This window comes from Tricharina praecox (assembly GCF_024521635.1).
Source record: "Tricharina praecox strain CBS 144465 chromosome Unknown BZA05scaffold_3, whole genome shotgun sequence".
In the NCBI taxonomy this organism is placed as follows: Eukaryota; Fungi; Ascomycota; class Pezizomycetes; order Pezizales; family Pyronemataceae; genus Tricharina; species Tricharina praecox.
Genome location: NW_026250405.1, coordinates 1359393 through 1379062, shown reverse-complemented (window position 1 = coordinate 1379062; position 19670 = coordinate 1359393). Strand labels below are relative to the sequence as shown.

At 52.1% G+C, this 19670-nt stretch overlaps 6 protein-coding genes across 6 annotated transcripts; 3 read left to right on the top strand and 3 right to left on the bottom strand.

Annotated features, from left to right (window-relative positions):
• Window positions 1-1213: 1213 nt before the first annotated feature.
• On the bottom strand, window positions 1214-4493 carry BZA05DRAFT_460380 (uncharacterized protein). Its single transcript, XM_051487659.1, has 6 exons — window positions 4180-4493; window positions 3928-4078; window positions 3385-3832; window positions 2215-3325; window positions 1537-2165; window positions 1214-1482 (listed from the first exon to the last, which is right to left on the bottom strand). The coding sequence occupies exons 1-6, from the start codon at window positions 4249-4251 to the stop codon at window positions 1290-1292; spliced, it is 2604 nt and encodes an 867-aa protein (XP_051343112.1). The 5' UTR covers window positions 4252-4493; the 3' UTR covers window positions 1214-1289.
• Window positions 4494-6001: 1508 nt separating this feature from the next.
• On the top strand, window positions 6002-7158 carry BZA05DRAFT_387379 (Ctr copper transporter family-domain-containing protein). The gene is made up of 3 exons (XM_051482572.1): window positions 6002-6653; window positions 6728-6898; window positions 6978-7158. The coding sequence occupies exons 1-2, from the start codon at window positions 6259-6261 to the stop codon at window positions 6825-6827; spliced, it is 495 nt and encodes a 164-aa protein (XP_051343111.1). The 5' UTR covers window positions 6002-6258; the 3' UTR covers window positions 6828-6898; window positions 6978-7158.
• BZA05DRAFT_387378 (CHAT domain-containing protein) lies at window positions 7117-11805 on the bottom strand. The gene is made up of 4 exons (XM_051482571.1): window positions 11133-11805; window positions 8980-11038; window positions 8272-8915; window positions 7117-8215 (listed from the first exon to the last, which is right to left on the bottom strand). The coding sequence occupies exons 1-4, from the start codon at window positions 11589-11591 to the stop codon at window positions 7400-7402; spliced, it is 3978 nt and encodes a 1325-aa protein (XP_051343110.1). The 5' UTR covers window positions 11592-11805; the 3' UTR covers window positions 7117-7399.
• Window positions 11806-11902: 97 nt separating this feature from the next.
• BZA05DRAFT_387375 (uncharacterized protein) lies at window positions 11903-13367 on the top strand. The gene has a single exon (XM_051482570.1). The coding sequence runs from the start codon at window positions 12067-12069 to the stop codon at window positions 13168-13170; it is 1104 nt and encodes a 367-aa protein (XP_051343109.1). The 5' UTR covers window positions 11903-12066; the 3' UTR covers window positions 13171-13367.
• A 464-nt stretch (window positions 13368-13831) lies between these two features.
• On the top strand, window positions 13832-14750 carry BZA05DRAFT_387374 (ribosomal protein S10 domain-containing protein). Its single transcript, XM_051482569.1, has 4 exons — window positions 13832-13878; window positions 13966-14120; window positions 14215-14380; window positions 14442-14750. The coding sequence occupies exons 2-4, from the start codon at window positions 14018-14020 to the stop codon at window positions 14524-14526; spliced, it is 354 nt and encodes a 117-aa protein (XP_051343108.1). The 5' UTR covers window positions 13832-13878; window positions 13966-14017; the 3' UTR covers window positions 14527-14750.
• Window positions 14751-17234: 2484 nt separating this feature from the next.
• Window positions 17235-19335, bottom strand: BZA05DRAFT_331828 (amino acid transporter; the record flags this gene model as incomplete). Its single annotated transcript, XM_051480610.1, has 8 exons — window positions 17235-17824; window positions 17877-17888; window positions 17939-18101; window positions 18158-18344; window positions 18403-18419; window positions 18498-18608; window positions 18674-18744; window positions 18828-19335. 8 exons carry the CDS (start codon window positions 19333-19335, stop codon window positions 17235-17237), a joined length of 1659 nt encoding a protein of 552 aa, XP_051343107.1.
• Between the last annotated feature and the right edge of the window lie 335 nt (window positions 19336-19670).

Sequence of the window (19670 nt, the reverse complement as noted above, 5' to 3'; positions counted from 1 at the left end):
TGTAGGGCGCCGCGCGGGATGATACCCTGAAGGGTTTGTCTGGGTCTGTCTGGGTCGGGTCTGGGTCGGGTGTGGTTTGGTTTGTTTGAATGGCAAAGTACTTGTGCGTGTTTTTCTCCGGGTGTAAAGTTGGGATTCTTGTTTTCAATGCTTCTTCTCCTTCTTCGTTCGATTTCTACCTTCCTACTCTATGATCATTGACGCTACCTTTTTTGGCTTTTTTGGCTTTTTCTTTTGTTATGACGTTTTTGGTTTTTTTTTTCTTTATTATCCTTTCAATTTTGCATTTTGGCATTATTCTATTTTCTTTTCTTTTGGTTTTTTTTGGCGGCTCCGGTCCTCCGCTCTGAATCTGAATGTTCTAGCTTCGTTACGACAGGAAAAAATCTATGATACAGTTACCTATGTACTCTACTATATCTTTTTTCTCTCCTTCGATTCTAAATACTTCCCCACCTTCCCTTTTGCGCTTCCGTGCTATGGTCGCGGTGCGGTACTGGTGAAGCGAGAAAACTAGAGTGTTTTGTAGTGGGTGGTGATGTGTGCGTGTGTGGTGTGCGTGTGTGGTGTGCGTGTGTGGTGTGCGTGCGCATGTGGATATAGATGTGGGGTTGGAACTTGGAGGCGACGTTAGCTTTAGCTCCCGCAGCAGCGGCAGCGGCGATGGCGGTCTGGGGCAGTGGGGCGCTGGGTTCGGTTGGGGGTTGGCGGGATGCGAAAAGTGGGGGTAGTTAATTATGTGCAGGGTTGGGGCGAAAAAAAGTATTCCGATATCTACGATTCTTTGACGCTTTATTCTGAAGAGGAGGGGGGACTCGATGTCTTTTGGAGATACCTATCACAGCTAGCAGTTATCTCCTCTCGCCATCGTCCAAGGCGAATACATGTGATATCTACATGGGCTGCAGATTCTTTCTGCGTTCCCCACCCCTTCTACTCCCTCATAATGCACCTCGATAACTATTTATATCATACTTGTGCACAGTAGTGTAGACCCGGATGTTGTACCGCTGCCATGCTGCGGTGCAACTCATAGTCGGGACGGGACGAGATACCTCGTTTAGTCACTTCACAGTTTGAATTCACTGTAACTACACAGAATCAACCACGCAACAGACGCAACACTCCATCTATTCAATTCCATTCATCTATCGCCATATCTCAACTCAAAAGAAATGAACGGACAAGTAATGAAAGGAAAATGGGGAGTGAGAAAAAGACGTAAGCAAGTATTAAAAGACTCCCTCATCATGCAATCATGTAAAAAGCAAATTTTCAATCAAACAAACTTAACGGTTATTACCTATAACCAGAGCCATGCGCTTGTAGAATGTGTGAGAGAGCGTGTCGATGTACTTGTTAAACGCCTCGAGATGAGTGAAGTACTTAAATTCATCCTGAGAAAGAACCATCATCAATGCACGACGTATCTTCTGGTTCGGTTGGTCGATGGGGTTCACATCGACGGTCAGAGGGTCCTTACTGTTGGGGGTATTAGCTATGCCCGTTCATTGTGGGAAGGGATGAGAAACTTACTTCAAGATTGGACGCATGAATATCTTGATCTTGAATGGAGAGGAACACATAAGCTCCAAAGCTCTCGCGTCAGGAAGAACGTTGAGCTCAGCGAACTTCGCACTGTCACGTTTGGCATCGTGCTGGGCGCAAACGTTAGAAGCTTTGTTGACGGCCCCTTCATTGGCTTGCCGGGAGAGACGTTCCTTCTCAAGTCGTTCGCTCTCGAGGCGTTTCTTGTCGAGTCGTTCGTTCTCGAGACGTTTCTTGTCGGGTCGTCCGCTCTCGAGGCGATTCTTGTCAAGCTGTTCGCTCTCGAGGCGATTCTTGTCAACTCGTTCCATCTCAAAGAGGACCCTGTGAAGTCGTTGCGTCTCGAGGTGTTCCTTTTCGAGGAGCTCCTTTTCGAGGCGCTCCCTCTCAAAGCGGTCCTTTTCCAGACGTTCCAGACGTTCCTGATATTCTCTCTTCTTTGCGATCTCCAGGGCGGTCTTCTCTTGCTTGGCCTTTTCAAGAGCAGCCTCGGCTTTAAGCTTGGTCAGGCGCAACTTCTCTTGTTGCTCCTTTTCTTGCCTAGCTTTCGCCAGGGCAGCTTCAGCCTCAGCCTTCTGCTTGCGCTCCCTCTCTAGCTTTTCTTTGTACTGGCGTTCCTTTCATGCGTCAGTTAAACCTCGCCATGTAACATGTGGAAGGACCTACCATCTCCGCAACAAGCTGTTCCAAGCAATCTCTAAAGAATAAGAGTTGTGATTTCTTCTGGTCTATGACCTCCTGCTGCTTTTTAAGGCGTTTCTGCCTCTCGGACTTGGACTTCTGGATGTCCTGAAGTTTGGAAGTCAGTCGTTTCTCATCCTTGCGGACGTTGTCGAGCTCATCCTGGTAGATTCTAAGTAACAGGGCAGCACTGCCGACCTCCTCCTCGAGCGATTCGATCCTCGCCCGATGCTCTTCGATCGTCTCTGGATCTCCTTCTTCGACTGCGGGCGTAACAGCTGAGAAAGGAGAGGGAGGCGTCAATTTCGGAACCTCGGGGACGACAGGTTGAATGGCCTTCGGACCAGTAGGTATGCTCTTCGGAACCTCGTGAACAACAGGCTGCATGGCCTTCGGACCAGTAGGTATACCCTTCGGAAGGCCACTATCAATGGCTCGCTTCGAGACTCCAGAAGCGAGAACCACAGGTTCGGGTTTTATTATATCCGGGAGAGCTACAGGGGCATGTCTGGAAGCCTCGAGACCAGCGGATGGTTTGAGAAGTGGTGCATGTATGGAAGCCTCGAGACCAGCAGCTGGTTTAAGAACTGGTACGTGCCTGGAAGCCTCAAGACCACCAGCTTGTTTGAGGGCTGGTGCATGCCTGGAAGCCTCGGGACCGCCGGCTGGTTTGAAAACTGGTGCATGCCTGGAAGCCTCAAAACCACCGGCTGGTTTGAGGGCTGGTGCATGCCTGGAAGCCTCGGGACCGCCAGCTGGTTTGAGAGCTGGTGCATGCCTGGAAGCCTCGGGACCGCCAGCTGGTTTTAGAGCTGGTGCATGCCTGGAAGCCTCGGGACCGCCAGCTGGTTTGAGAGCTGGTGCATGCCTGGAAGCCTCGGGACCGCCAGCTGGTTTGAAAACTGGCGCATGCCTGGAAGCCTCGGAGCCGCCGGCTGGTTTGAGAAATCCAGGAGCAGGCGCCACAGGGTTAGGATGTACCATAGTTACAGGCGTATCCGCGGAAGCCACAAGACCACCCTCCGGTTTGACACTAACGACCTGCTGAAAAAAGTCGTTGTTGTCTTTGTTCACACACAACCGACCAGCCCACCAACTTCAAGGCATTAGCAAAATTCTCACTCAACTGTAGAGCACAAAGGGGGGCCAAATTACTGTTTAACTTGAGCATCCTCAGTACCGTTGGCGGCAGGATCTCTGAGAGCACTAAGCGCAACCATGTCATCCTTCGCACGGACAGTAACCTGGGGACGAACGTGCCGCATAGAGGGATCATTGCTAGTCTTGTGGTTCAGATTAAACATGGCAGGAGCTGGCCGCACAGTCGGTCGAGTCCCCATTCGGATACCGAGAGGTGGTGGTCCAGGATTCCCATTGCCACGACCACGACCACGACCACGTCTACCGGTGCCGGTGTCGGTGTCGGTGTCGGTAACACCGCCATCGCGCCTCGTTGCGGAGAGTGAGCGGGCTCGACGTGGGCGTCCATTCCCATTATTGGCCGCAAAACCGCCACTCGGCTTGAAATTGGTGCCGAAACGATGCATGTGACCGGTTCCGAGGCCATCCTTGCGGTTCTCGTCGAGGCTTGGATCGTAAAGCTCTGTGTTTTTTTATGGCCAGGAGTCAGCATAAACAACATTCACAATCCAAAGCGAAGACACAAAACAGTTAATGCGAAAGTAGGCGGAGACGTACCGCCCCAAGCCGAAACGATGCCCTCGTTCTCCTTGATCTCCCTCAGAGTCTTGCTGTCTTGCCTTCGTGAATCAGGCGCAATATTCACAGGAACTTTCACCAACTTTCCAGATAGCGGCAACGACTCATGACGGTGATTTCCAAGATCATCCTTCATCCACACCAAGTCAGTACATCAACAAAGCGGGAAGGAATGAACACCGCGGCAGGGTTAGGTGCACATCGCAGCGGGGAGCTTTTCAGGACACTTACAAACATGTCATCCTCGTCGTATAACTCAAGACTGAGCTGGGCAGCCCGTACGTCTTGCTTGCCTCTAGCCATGTTGACTTAGAGGAGGTTGTCGTCAGTCGGTGTTGGATGAGTAGAGGGTATTTGAGTAAAGCGAAAGGAAGAGAGTGAAGCGGTTGGTGGAGAGAGAGAGAAAGAGAGAGGGAGCGGAAGGAAGTGATTCATTGAGGGTTGAAAGGGACGCGAGTGGGTTACCGAGTCCTTCCGTTTGTGTTTGTGTGCATCAGCAAGGAGTGACCATCTGTGAACGGTGGATCTTGGCACCGAAAGCTACAACAAAACCGCACGCTACTAGATAGATGGCTTCATTAGTATTAGGATAGGCTGAAGACAGGGGTTCAGCCTTGCTGTGCATTCCTCATAAATTTCTCATTTTTTCTTCAATCCAGCGATTTGATTATCACCACAACCACTGGTCAAGACATTCTATTTCCCTCGAACATGTATTGACATTGTCATCATGATAATTGTGGTAATTGGGACCGTTGGGTGATGAGAGAAAGAGACCCTCTGGCTATCATCAGCCTTATCTTTCAGCGCCAAGATTCAGCCTATCCCAATACTAATGACGTCATCTAGTAGTACAAACCGAACGAGTGACCACCCCGGTGATCGCTCCTTCCTCGAGGATGAGAAGGTGCAGTTTGGGAACCAGTACTCGTATGCCAGACAGGACAATTGATCCATGATGGCACTATCCGGACACTGATAGCAACAAACTACCTAGGCTATCCTCAAGATCGTGCATGAGACCATTTCCTTTCTTGAAGTTCAAATTAACATCTCGCGCGGGCCGTTCATGTCCCATCTACCTACACTGTTTCTTCTCACCGTCTCATAAGGCGACCAAACGCCGTTCAAGTTCCAGATACATATACTTCACTTAGGTCCAATTCCCAGAGGGAAGGATGACCGGTATGTAGTAGTGGACCAGTACCCGCAACACTGACCCTCTTTCTTCACAGCGAAGCCCCCTGCTCTGTTCACCGGTTCACCACTCTTCAGCTGTGTAACTAACTGAGCAGCTTTGAGCTTTCGACCTTCGCGAAGAAGGATCCTATATTGTGTGTACAAAGTAGTCGAACTGTGATCTACTGGGTCCATTTCAGACAAGGCGGGCCATTTGACGCGCGGTAACAACAGGCGCGGTTGGCGCCACAACCCCAACCACAATCCCGCTCTTGTCCCTACATGTTCGATCGGCATAGTGTACTCTACTTCTCTCTCGCGGGCAGGCGAGAGACGCTGATTAGCTAGTGTCGCGGCGGTGGCTCTCTTTGGTGTGGACGTCGTGATCTACTTCGGTCTGTAGATACGTCAATAAAATGAGTTCCCCCCTCATGTTCGATCGGCTGTACATTTGTTGCAGTGCATGAGTATTCCAAAATCGGGGGATGCTGCCTGCGGGAATGGCAGCAACAAATTGGTTCGGATTGTTGTATCATACATATTAGGAGTTTAGGTGTCATACAGCGGCACGAGTCCACCGCCCCCGATGGATGATATCAATGCTTTTAATATCACTCGTTGCCCACCTTTCGGCACCTGGTCCGGATTGGGCCGACTTGATGCATTGCAACAAATCTACGAACTCCACCCATGTACCGGATACATGCGCTTGGTTCATTCTCCGTAGGGCATAACAACACACTTGCCCAACGGATTGAAATGGATGGACAGCTGATAAGTGACTCCGGTTTCCGTATCAACGAAACAGCATAGGTACTTGTAAAGTCAAATCCCGTCGATTCAGATCTTACCAGTGTAAACATCGTAATCAACTAGCAAACCAGCTCACCCAGTACATACGATGTTTAAGCTCTCCAACTTGCTCGCGCGAGTACAGTACTACGGGGAGCAGGTTTTCCCAAATAGGAAACCTTGGCCCAGTTTGCGACCAAACTTTCCTATTATAGTGAACTGCATATAGCACAAAAACCGCCCTCTCCATCTCTGCCCTCTCCATCTCTGCACTCTCCATCTCTGCAATTTCATTTCAGCCCCTCCTCTCCCCATCCTCAGCCCTACTTATTACTCACAATGTCCTGCTGCCACCACTCTCCCTCACCCATTGCTGCGATGGACCACTCCTCGTCCTCCTCCACCCACAGCTGCGGCATGGCCATGACCTTCCAAGTATCGTACGCCAAGATGCCTATCCTCTTCGACTCAGTCGTCCCCCGCAACACCGGCGAATTCATCGGTGCACTGGTGGTGATCTTCCTCTTCTCGGGGCTGCTGCGCAGCCTGATGCTCCTGCGCGTCTGGCTCGAGCAGCACTACTGGTCTCCATCGGCCACGTACAACAAGGAAGCTGCCGGCCAGGATGGGAGGCAGACGTTCAACCTGCCGAGAGAGCTGGCGAGGGCGGGGTTGACCGCTGTCACCGCCACCCTGGGATACGCCGTGATGCTGGTGACTATGACTTTCGTCGTGGTAGGTTCCCTCCCCCCCCCACCCCTCCGGATATAGTTGGCGGGGGTGTAGAGATAGGTAAGCTGACAGAGTAGGGATACTTCTTTGCTGTTATTGCGGGGCTTGCGGCTGCGGAGTTCGCATTTGCACATCTGGTGGGAGGTGAGGGTGGGGCTGCGGGTTGTTGTGGATAGGTCTGTGGTGCGGGTCTTGGGCTGCGAGTGGAAAAGAGTTCGTGAATCGTGTAACTGTTGAGATGATGATGCTGGTTTTGCATCGGTGAATTAAAGAATTTTTTGATCAAGCTCCGTCGATCAAGCACGGAGAAAGATTGGGTGAATCACCAGTATTGAGCGCCTAGCCGGGACTTGTTCTGCCGACTGCATCTTTGTTGCGATTCTCAGTTCAAAATTCACATCATCAAGCCACATCGTCATCCGTCCAAGATGTTGCGCATTGGTCATATTGGTAATATTTGCACGCCTCGAGAATCCTGTTTGTTTTCATACCTATGTACTTCTGCTTCTGTCTGGTATGTCTAGCTGGTCATCCGCTGTGTTTTGCGAATCAACCGAGCAAAATAGGTAAGCTCACCAATATTATTTGTACCTTTCAACGATCTTGACGACAACTACTGTACCTAGTCCTGGAGGCCACCGATCTTGTTATTACTGATTAACAGTTACGTAGGAGCAAGTGTAGCCAAAGACTGTGATTTAGAGAGCGATAAGGGAAACCTAACAGAGCCATCACCGACATCAATATACTACTCCTTCGTGACAATCTCCCACTCCTCGACCTCTCTCGTTCCAAAATCGAACATCCACCACCCCGTAAGTACAAGACTTGCCCAATACAACGGTGGGTTCAGAGCCTCCACCGCACGTTGCTTCGCCTGCGCCGTCTTAGCAGTATTAACCTTCAACGACTTGTCATTCGGCAGCACGGTTCTATCATGCGCCAAAGCGATCACCGCCCGCTGGAATGCCCTTGCCAGATCGATAGTCGTCCTCCCGCCTGAGCTATCGTCTGTCCATCCGTCGTAGAAGTTCAGAGAGAAGCGTTTCCCGACTTGGGTGTCGGTATCCCAAAGTGTCGAGATAGTACTGCTCACGCCGGAATGGAGCAGGGCGGGTACCAATCCCATCACTTCATCCCCAACAGCTTGTCGAGCCAGCCCACTGCTGCAGGCGATCATTGTTAGGTGCGAGCGATTGCCGAAAGCGTGGGAGAAGATCTCCTTTGCCGTGAGAAAGTGCTCGTCCTCGGTATCGCCCGCAAAAGAGAGTTTATGTCCGAGCGGGTGACCATCCTCGGACAACTGGGCGTGGCCGTGGTAGTGTATGAGCTTTGTCGTCTCTGATTTCTCTAGGAACACCTTTTTCGTTGCACTCTCATTCGTCGTAAAGGGAGCCGAAAATGCTTTTGCTAGATCCGCGACATGTCCTCCATCGGTTTTGCCCTCGCTCGGCCGCCAGGGCGCTGTGAAGAATGCCGATGCTCTTGGCAATGGGAGCCCCGATTTCCCCGGCTTCCTAGACAATCCAGCGTACCGCATCACTGCCATGCTTGGAGTATAAACCTGCAGTCTAGTCAATAATCAGAAACACATAAAAAACATGCTCGCACTTCACTTACTACTGGATTACGCTTGATCACGAGCTCTTTGTCGATGCGAAGGGCATGCAGAGGGATTTGACCAAGCACCCGAGTTGGACAGAAGATGAGGACATCGTCTGGATTACTGCATTTCGCCAGCGGTGCTACTAAGGGGTCAAAATTGTGTTGCATGGTTTCCATACTGCTAAGTTTGCCCAGGTTGTGTGGTATAATCTGCTCGACCAATCGCTCGACCTCTCCCAGGGCTAATCCAGTATTGTAGATCTCGGGGGTTCCTTCTGTCCGAGTTGCCACAAGCTGAATACAGGTCGAGAGCCCGTGGTATACGCCATGTCGATCGTCTTGCGGGGCGAACCAATCGACAAACACCACTTTTTGGGCCTCGATACCTGGCGGAACGAGATCGGATAGTTCTTCAAACTTTAGCGGACTACCCTCTCGTAGGGCTACTAAAGCGGCAAGTTTTGGGTGCGTCAGCATCTCCTTTCGGTGCTTTCCCAGGTCAAACATGAGATGGTGGCGATCTGAGCCGTTCGAACTATCGATCGACTCCCGTATTTGACGGTCTTCATCCAGTAGTTTATTTTCTGCAGCTGTCATATCTTGAAGCAGACCTGAAGGGGCGTTTGCGGATAGACTCATCATCTCCGCGAGGCTTCGCGCTATCGTGAGAACAACATAATCAGCAAAAGACGTGAGATCGGACAAAGGAATGGGCTGTATAACCTTTGGCCTTTTGCAGCCACTCCCACAGCTCGACTCTTGCTTCGCGATCATCTTGCTGCAAGCCCGTCCGAAGGACCTTTATTGCGAGCTGTGGAATGGAATCCTTAAACTGTTGGGCAGTAGTTTGCTCTCTCAGACCCAGTTCCTCGACGAGGCCGAGCGTATGAGGAGCGACAAGTCCTGCCCGGGCACTCCCGGCTGATGCATCAAATTGCCTCAATCTCTGCATTGGCTGTAGTTGCCAGTCTGGCTCTGCAATTCCGATTTTATACCGTAAACACGCGAGATCGACCATATTGGGATATATGGCGGCCGAAAACGAGATGTATCCTCTACCATCCTCTGAAAGAAATAGATCTGAACCCTGGTAATTTTGGTGCGCTTCTTCGAGCCGCCGCCGGAAGCTTTCTCGGTCAAGCTCCTCGGGAAAATAATGTAGAGAGAAGTATAGGAAGATCCCTATCATTGTCCTGTATTTCTTGATTCGATCCAGGGCGACATTGTAGCTCGGTCCAAACGAGGCTCCTATTTCGATACACTCCCGGTACGTGGCGATCCCATCGTCCAGAAGTTTCAAGCCCCGAAGCGAATCTGCATCGGTGGCTTCGCTAAGCGTGAATGCCTTCCTCGCGAGGCTTCGAGCTCTTATTTCATGGATCCCGGCAGTCAACTCCTCCCAGGTGGAGGTGCTCAGCGCTTTGTAACGCTCAAGCCAGGAATTGAGGTGCGTCCTGCGGAAGTTCCAGATCGCCGCGGGAACCAGTTCATCCGCTCCGTACACACAGTCATAGAAGTCGGCGAGTGTCATGGAATGCAGAATTCCTGCTAGGTCTTCCTTGACTCCGGGCAGGAATGTGAGGTCATCGCGTCGTTCGTATGCGGCTGGGTGCAGGATCTTCCATAAGTGTTCACTGGTGACGACTCCGTCTGCCAGGTCGGTACGCATGCGTTCCAGCAGCAAAACCAGGGCGTTATCGTTTCCGGATACATTTATGTGTATGTCTTCCCGACGAAGAGCGATTCTGGTCCACTGAAGATTCCATTGATCGGCGTCGTCAAAATGGATCGGTGCGTTGCGGGTAGGGTCCTGCTGAGGCTGTGCAGCTGTTTCTGAGGTGGGTAGATGCGGACGCCACTTTTCCATCTCTTTATGACACAATTCTTGCATATCATCAGACTGCAGGAATGCATAGCCCAAGGAGCACCACTGCCACGCGCTGAACATATATCCCGGTATAGCAAAATTAGGATACCTCCGAAAAAATACGGGAAACCAGTCCAGAGCCGCTGGTAAGGACGGCAGATGTCCGCAGTTGTGAGATACTATTTCTTGTTGATCAGAGAGAAGTGCCTCGAGATGGCCAAATTCATGCCCGTACTGCTGGCGCTCCCTAAACATGTTCATATATGCCTCCATTTTTCCGACGGACAAGGGCTTTCCTGCGCTGTCGATATTAACGGCTTCTTGCAGCGGACTAGCCACTATGAACCACCGAAGGAAGTTGCCAGCCTTTTTGAACAAGGCAAGAAGCCTAGTCCCCTCGGCCCACTTTCGGTCCGCATCGTCACCCGGCATGAGACGAAAGCGGAGCATCGCAATGTTGATCGCATGAGCATTGATCTGTTTCTGCTCCTCATCGAGAACATCCGGAAGCAGTCGGCACAGCCCCTCCGCCTTCACTATCTGCTCAAGGGCTCTCTCGTCCTGCCCTCTCGCGATCAAGGTTTCCGCCAAAACAAACAGTGCGTTCAGGGTGACTCGCAGAAGTACATAATCGCTTGGGGCTGCGGCATAAGCCTTCTCACAAGCATCGATCAGACCGTCCAAAGTTGCTGCACGGGTTGGAATCGGCATGACGGCACGGGCCACTCGAAGGTAGGCGTAAGCTGCCGGGAGGTTGCCCCGAGCAACTAGGGAATTGTACAGATCTGTAACACCCGCCCATGGAATGGCTTCCCCTGATGGCTTGGGAATACTGCCGTGCACGTGCGTGTCAACGTAATTGGAATTCCGGGCCATATTATGGATTGCATGGAGGTATCTCCGCATAGCGCTGACCTTGAAGCGAAAGAACCGTCAGTCACCAATGTTCTAGGGAAAGAGGAATCAGAAGAACCTCCACCGCCCCCAGCAGAGGATAGTCTGAACTAACCTGTATATCCGTATACTCGGCCACCTCAACATTCCCCAGCCACTGTATCATCTCCTTCGCTGCCTCCAAAGTCGGCTTCAACTGCCCCTCACTCCAATACTCCACAGTCGCAAGAAACATCCTCATAAGCACCATCTCACCAGACTTCTTCCGCCAGAACCCCCAGCCTCCCTTCTCCACAGCCGCGAGCGCCCGCCGAAGCACCCCGGCAGCTTGGATGAATTTGCCTTGCCGGAAAAAGACATCTGCGTGCTCGATGGCAACGACGGGCGTGTCCTTCAGTTCCGCGAGGGGGCCGTCATAGATGTAATGGGCGTCAGCGAAAAGACCAAGCTCAGTTAGGTGTATGGCCCGCTCGAGATCCACGATTGATGTTTCGGGGAGGGTTTGATAGAGGGATGTATGGATGCCTTCGTAGCGCGTGTCGGACGGTGCCGGAATGGAGGTTTGTTGGCCCATCCCGAAACTGCAGTATTGATCGGTACCAGGTAATGGCCATCCATGGCTGGTGACCCCTCGTATATGTAGCTGACAGGAAGGCGGGGTACCTATCGGTTGCGCAACACCCTCATCTAGATGTCTTGTTGATGACACCTCGCGAGATGCGTGCGCATTGCAGAAGTGAGCATTCGCAAGTCATACATGGGCCCTTAATAGGTAGCCTATTTCGCGGGGCTGGGGTGGTTGAGTCGTCTGGTGGAACCCGGCTCCGCCCACCTGCCATCTTCGGCCTCCTATCGTGTAGCACACGATAGTAATGGAGCGCGTGAGTCAATTGCGACCGGCTTTCCAATAACCGGCAGTGACCAACCCCATACATAAAGACCCGGTGGACTCCCTAAATGTACCATCTCGTACCATCTCGTACCAGGCCATAACGCTTAAGCTTTCTACCAAACACTTATCCCGGTGCACATCCAAGGACACAATAGCTATGCTCTCTTGGATATTGGGACGCTCCAAGTCCACTGTGATGTCTGGTGCTACCTCTCGAGATCCCGAGGACCCCGAGCTCGAAAGCGACTACCAGCTTCCACCTCCTCCCTACCTAGAGGACGTCGACCCAGACGACCCCTTCGCATCATGGAATCTCATCATCCCCCTCGAACCCACCGGCACCAACAACCTCGGCGGAAGCTCCTTCACGACGATCCGACAAACCTCGTCCGCCACCTCTCAGGAGCCTCCACGGGAGAAAATCATGCATGAAGCCGTCTCCAACCTCCTTTTCCAAGCGCGCATTTCCGGCGCGGTCATGGGCTACTACGGCGGCCAGGAGGCCTGCCTAATCGCCTTCACCTTCTCCTTCCATGCGGAGCTTACTTCGACTCAACTATTGAAGCGCCGAGTGCAGGGCGCGTTCATCCAGATCAGCTTCTCCGACGCCCCCTCCGATGGTAGCGACGGCGACGAGGACTTCAACCCCTTGATCAAAGCGACGTACCCCGACCTCGTCGGGGTGAAGGGGGAGAGTTTCCACATGGGTGTCGAGGAGACAGTTACGAACAAGTTCAGCACGAAGTTGGCGTCGCAGGCGGCAGGTGTGGGCGTGGAGACGGAGATTGGGAGACAAACGACGAAAACGTTTGAGAAGGAGGCGTATGGGTCGGTGACGGGCACGGATCTAACGCCGCACATAGCAAACTTCTCGGTCCGGGAAAACTCGCTTGTGAAAGATGGCGTGCCGCGGGTGTGCTCGGTCGTCGTGGTCGTTGGAGTCACGCCCGGACGTCAGTTTGCAGCGGATGTCGAGGTGCATGCGGATGTGGGGTGGAAATGGAGGGGTATGCTGGGGAAGAAAACGGTGGTGGGGCTGGAGGATTCGCCGGTTTATTTCAACCCAGATATCATCAGGAAGAGGAATCCTGATAGGATGATTAATATTAGGGGTGCGAGTAAGGTGGTGGAGGTACCACCAGAAGAAGATTGGGAAAATAAGCCAACCTCGAAAAACTTCAAACCGGGGCAGGAAAATGTCCTGAAGAAGTATTCTTGTATTGCTTTCAACAATACTACCAAATCATCCGGGAAGTGTTGAGCGAGAGCAAGTGGGTCGCTCACTATGATGGCATATTCTAGTCATTTCTATTGGATTTATGCGCATGTTTGGATGAGAAGACGGCCGAAGAATTTGATTGAAGACGGAGAACTGTATCAGACCCTAAATCCTACAAGTTGGAGAATCATACTGCCGAGTGAGATCGAATGCCTGCGCCGTGACGAATGTCGCTGTCCGTTCGGACCGTCATTTGCCTTGAGCTTGGTCGGACTACTGTCAAGATCGGAACGTGTCAAGTTTCAACACCGGCTGACGAGTGACAGGTGAAAGTGGCCTCCTATGAACTTTTTATGACATTCTCTCTACACCGCTGTCCTGTGATCCAATTTGGGCAACGCACTCGTACCTGCAGATACTCTTCCCGTCTCCCAATCGCTTTGGATCTCATCCAATCCACTCGTCGATCGCGACCTCGGCCCTGCACCAGCGGCACTTAAAGTAAGCTTTCCACACCCTGTCATTTTTCAGCCCCGTTTCGCGCTGGAAACAAGGTTGCGGATGGCATGAGATCTGATAAGATAAGATCTTGCTGGGAAATCTGACTAGCGAAAATTTAGGGCTGAGGGCAAGAGCGCACGGTGGTGCACGTGACCCACAAAGCCGAGTGGGAGTGGTGCGTGAACTTCGACAAAAGTGAAATTCCCATGAGCAAGCGACACCGTTCCAGCGACAACTAACAGCAACCTCGTAAGTCGCCCCCCGTCCCACGCCCTGATGCCCGCCATCACGACCACTGCGAAGACAGCTGCTGACGGATAGCTCGCGAATTCACAGCCTCAACAGTCGAGATTTTCTAGAAATCTTTTCGTCCTCTCACCAAGCCAACATGTCTTACAACAAACCTGAGAAGGGCGAGTTCGGGGAAGGTCCCAAGATCCACCGCATCCGTATCACCTTGACTTCGTGCAAGGTCCAGGCCCTCGAGAAGGGTATGTTCCATCTATCTACCGATCGCTACGGGGGGGAGGAAGGGAGGGAAAGTGGAACAGGAAAGGGAATGCTAAAATCTCGGTCCGAAAATAGTCACCTCCGAGCTCATCGAGCGTGCCAAGAGCAAGTCTCTTCGCGTCAAGGGACCCGTCCGTCTCCCTACCAAGGTCCTCAAGATCACCACCCGCAAGACCCCTTGTGGTGAGGGTTCCAAGACCTGGGACTGCTACGAGATGAGAATCCACAAGCGTCTGATCGAGTACGTCTACTATAACCTTCCCTAGATTCCCAGAGACGGAACGCTGATTGTGTGTGTGTAGCCTTAACGCCCCCACCGAGGTCGTCAAGCAGATCATCATCAACATCGAGGCCGGTGTTGAGGTTGAGGTCACCATCGCTGCTTAAGTGCAGAGTGGTACAGAGTGTGGGGTGGTGGACTCGGTTGGGATCGTTTCGTGTTCGAACTGGGGAAATGAAGGATCGGGCTGCATTTATGGAGTCGGGTTATGAATGAAAACACCATTCGCCACTCGATACAGCTTCTCTCTAATCAAGTGATATCTTACCCATGAGAACTCCATCAAATGTTGCTAGGTACTCAATGGACATATCGAGTGGGTAGATCTTCATTTATGTTCTCGTATTTTGAGTCCAAAGTATGTGGAGAGCAGTACAGACCGAGTACTGCAGCCATTGCAACCAAGACAGGTGATGAACATACTTCGTGCCAAGGTGGCTAGCACCACCATGTCTCAACGATAATTGCCAGCTCAGCGATAGGTGTCCTCGTCCGCCGCAATCCACCCCCCTTTTTCACCACCACAGTCACACACAACCACAACTGAATAATGCCACCAAAGCGGAAATTTGAAGAAGAGTCTTATGAGTCTATTGAGGCTCGGATTCAAGAGGTCCTTGAGATTTTAGAGGAGAGAGGGGAGGAAAAGCCAAACATCGCAGGTACTGCGCGGGAGTTTGAACTTCCACCACAAAGACTACGAGCGAGATGGAACGGTCGACAGTCGAAGAGTGACCGACCAGGAAGTAAGAGAAAGCTTTCAGAAGATCAGGAACTTGCTGTTTGCCTCTATCTGGATCGTTTGGATGCGATGGGGACGTGTGTTCTCAAGAAGATGGTTGCGAGCTGTGCGGACGCGATCCTCGCGCGTGCGCATGAAGACCCCGATACCCAACCACCTGTTGTTTCACAAAACTGGACGAAGCGATTTCTCAAGCGCCATCCCGAATACTTTGTCCGAAAGCAGAACACTACGGATATCTATATCGATATCCCCCGCAAAAAGGCTCACGATCCGGAGGGAGTCCGCAAGTGGTTTGCGGAGTTCAAGAAGATATGTGACCAACGCGGTATTCAGCCTCGAGATATCTACAACTTTGACGAGATTGGTTTCCGCATTGGTACCGCGAAAGATCAGTGGGTTATCACGCGGCAGCGAGACCGTCAAGTATATCCCGGCAGAACGACAAATCGAGAACTCGTCACTGTGTGCGAAACCATCAGCGCTGATGGCGACGCACTACCACCCATGATCATCGTTCGGGAAACCCATCACCAAGGAGAGTGGTACACCAATCTTCCCGACCATTATCTTGTAGGTGTCTCGGATACAGGATCCTCCAACGATGAACACAGCATGGGCTGGCTCGAGCATTTTGATCGGTTCTCAGCTCGGCGATGTCTCGGCGAATATCGGCTTCTCCTCCTTAACGGCGACGGTTCTCACTGCACCGAGGAATTTATTGACTATTGCGATGAGCACAAGATTATTCCTCTCTCCCTACCACCGCACTATTCTCATCTACTACAACCACTGGATGTGGATCTGTTCCAGCTCTACAAGCAGTACCATGTCGAGGCTGTTGAAGCCGCAACACCAACGGGGTTCTTGAAGTACGACAAAATGGAATTTTTCGATGCAATTCCCGATATCCGCTGTCGAACATTCAAGCCTGCGACCATCGTCTCAGCATTCCAGAAAACCGGCCTAGTACCATACAACCCCGAGATAGTACTAGCCAAAATGCGCGAAGCAGCTGCCTCTGTTACCACACCACCTACGACGCCGCCACCCCGGGCCCAGGACACCGAGGCCGAACCGGAAACGCCAAAAACACCGCTCACCGTACGCTCCCTGAAGCGTCGAGCAGAAGAAGTTCTGCTTAATGCAGCTGTTCGCGGCATCTCCCCAAGCTTCCGGCGCAGGATGGAGGCTACCCTCAAAGGAGCGGTGGTGCTAGCGCAGGCTGCAGAGCAAGCTTTTTCTGATCTCGCCGCTGTAACAGCCGCGGAAAGGTCGAGGGATATGCTGGAGCGGAGGGAGGAGGAGGAAGTGGAAAAAATGGAGGCAGCAGGGCGCCGACTCCACGAAGCTTGGAAGCGCGCACAGAAAGCGGAGCGAAAACCCTTCCCGGATGAAGTCAAACGGAGAAGGAAGGAGATGAAGGACTTTTATGCAAAGAGGAAGACAGCCTGGAAGGTTGTTTTTTCAGAGCTCAGAAAGGTTGGAAGAGCGCGAGCGAAGAAGTCCTCTGGTGCGCGCGCTTGTGTTTATTCAAAGAGGAGGGCAACTTGGAAGGTTGTTTTTTCAGAGCTCCAAATGGTTGGAAGAGTGCGAGAGCGAGAGAAGAAGAAGAAATCTCGAGTTCTCCCTTTGTGGTAGAGTTATGGTGGTGGAAGAGGGGAGCGGGTGCGAGCGAGCGGGCTCGTGTAGATAATTGATTTTTTTTGCCTCCACAACGTCGATAGCCTCTCGAATCCGAGTCTCAATAGACTCATAGTGCTCTCCCCCAAATTCCCGCTTTGGTGGCATTATTTAGTTGTGGTTGTGGTGAAAAGCGGGGATGGACTGCGGCGGACGAGGAAATTATCGTTGAGCCGGCAGGAACTCCGTATTGAACTGAGTCGACTCGCCCCAGAATCCAGATATTCCCAAAGTAAATCGCGAGCCATTTTAACCGCGACCTAATTTAATGCCAAAACAAAAGCAAATGCGAACCGAAATAAGCCTTGTCTCGAGTCCGCTGCAACTAACTGTGCTGCGAAAATAACACGAGATATAACATCACCCATCTAGATAGTAGAATACACATATTCACCTACACTTCCCCTCCCCACCTCCTCCATGTATGATCTTGAGAACGCTCTGCACGAGACTGATGACCATAACTAATACTCCAAAGACGGCGACCGCGCCGGCGATGTACGTCTTCCGGCTCTTAGTGGCAAGCTTGATGTAGCACAGCGGCGGGAGTATGTAGGCGAGAGCGCAGGCACTGGTAGCGCCGACGAGCTCAAACACGACGCCGAGGTCGCAAGTGACCAGGGCGACGGACATGGCTGAGACCACAAGTCCCGTCGAGAATATCAGATGCCGCTTCATGCTGAAGGGGGCGTCGGGGTAGAAGTAGGTTTCCATCACCTCGCGGCAGACGAATGCTTCGAGCGGAAGTGTGGTTAGCATGTTTAGGCCGAAGCACAGTCGTGCTACGTTCACCATCCAGTTGTCACTCGGGAAGTTGTTGAGGACATTGCCGGCCGTTTTGTCGCGGAACGTGAGGAAGCCTGATAGCGCCATTAGGAGGCACATCACGCAAGATATGGCGGTACTGTAGTGCGTTACCCGCGCAAAGCGGTCGATTGTGGGGGTTTTGAGGGAGCCATAGATGAGGAGCGAATTATGGTCTGGTTATTGTCAGTAGGAAATCAGAGGAAACGCATCGAGTGGGAGCGGTACGGCAAACGAATGCTGCACATGACGTTAGCTTGTGGGATTGAAACTGTAAGAAGGAGACAAACCAAATGATATAACGCCAATTGCCTGGAAGAAGCCATCGTTTACGGTCAGAAGCGGTAGGGAGAAGTTTCCCCGGTCTGCGGCTGGCACCTGGAACCCTTGCGTTACGACCGTGACAACGATAACAATCATGCTAGCTAGAGCAAAGGCGCTTGCTTTGGCCAACTACCATTGACATTAGTATCCCTTAATTACCGATACGCAGGAATCCACAAACGGACCTTCGCTATGTCTCGATAGAGCGTAAGGGGATACGAGATCCCCAAGGTATAAATCGCGATGACAGCCTTCCGATTGGCGAGCACCCATAGTATCGGTATCTCATTGATTTTCGGGACGACAGCGGTAACGACGTGCGGTATCGAGTCACCGATAATGATGCAGAACGCAATCATGCCTCCGAAGGCACTTCAAAGAATCGTATCAGATATGCCGCTCAACGAAAACATGATGGTAGTTAACTTACAAAGCCCATTGTGCTACCTATCCGCATTTCTTTCGATTCAGCAACTGGATTTTAAGGAAGGACGGAAGGAAAGAAAGAGACAGGAGAAAGTTTACAGATATCGCGATCAGTCCTGGCTTGCCAAAACAGGCTTGCACCGTTGATTGGAACGAATTGGCTCCGCTGAGCTTAGAATTGATGACAATGAGATTGATAGTCCAGTCGACCTGTATAATCCGGACCATCAGTCCGAAATTCCACTGGGAATGTAAATTTGGAGTCCACAACGTACAACAACAGTCAGTGACACCAGGAGGAACACACCAGCGCCGAGCCCGGCCTGCCGGAAAGCATACGGCTGTCCTACAACCAGCAACCCCGTTAGCTTCCCATGCTCCGACCCAGTGTTCCCATCATCCAGGAAGAAACCAGACACATAAACGCACCGATGATTCCCGCGCCGATGATCGAGTTGCTCATATTGACGAATGCCGAAAAGAACCCACTCTTAGGCCTATGGTGCCCCATCAAATCGTCGTCGTCGTCGAGGTCATTAGCGAAAGCCACCGATGGTGCCATCATTCCGGTCAGCAGCGGCGCGCGGCCATCCGCATCATCCGGGCGGGCATAATCATGATTCTCCCAGGCGTCGTCCTCGTCGTCGTCCTCGTCATCCTCGGGCTCAAGCCCAACCGCGGCCTCGACCGTATCATCGTCGAGCGCAAAGCGCACTCTGTTCGGCGTGCGCGGCGTGGTGTTCACGATACTGGCGGTGGTGATGATCGGAGGAGGAGCTACGCGGCTAGAGACGGAGATGTCGGGGCCGCGGGCGACGACCAGGTCGTCATCGGAGTTCGTTGCGGACGATGTGTAAAGGAGCTCATTGCTATTGCGGTTGTTGGTACTACTCTGGCTGTCGAGCGTGGAGATCTGTAGCGCTGGTGAGGAGGGCATTTCAAGTCATCGTCAGGCTTGCTGGCTGTTGTTTCTGTTCGGAGGATGTTTCGCCGCGCCTCTCTCCTGAGAGCTCGCGACTATGCACGGACCCCCACGTCAATGTACCCTGCATGCCAAGACGGTGAGTGATGGGGCGTGTGTCGGACTTTGTTGGCGACGGTGCGGGGCCGCTCAAACCCAAGGCCGTGCTATGGCGGGACCGTAGAAGCCCGTACCGAAACTTCAGGAAGCTTAGCTACAGGGGTCTAGAATCGAATGGTGTAATTAGGCGTAAAGACGTCATTACGTGTAACTTATCTGGGAAATCCACGTGCTCCACCGGGTTTCAGACG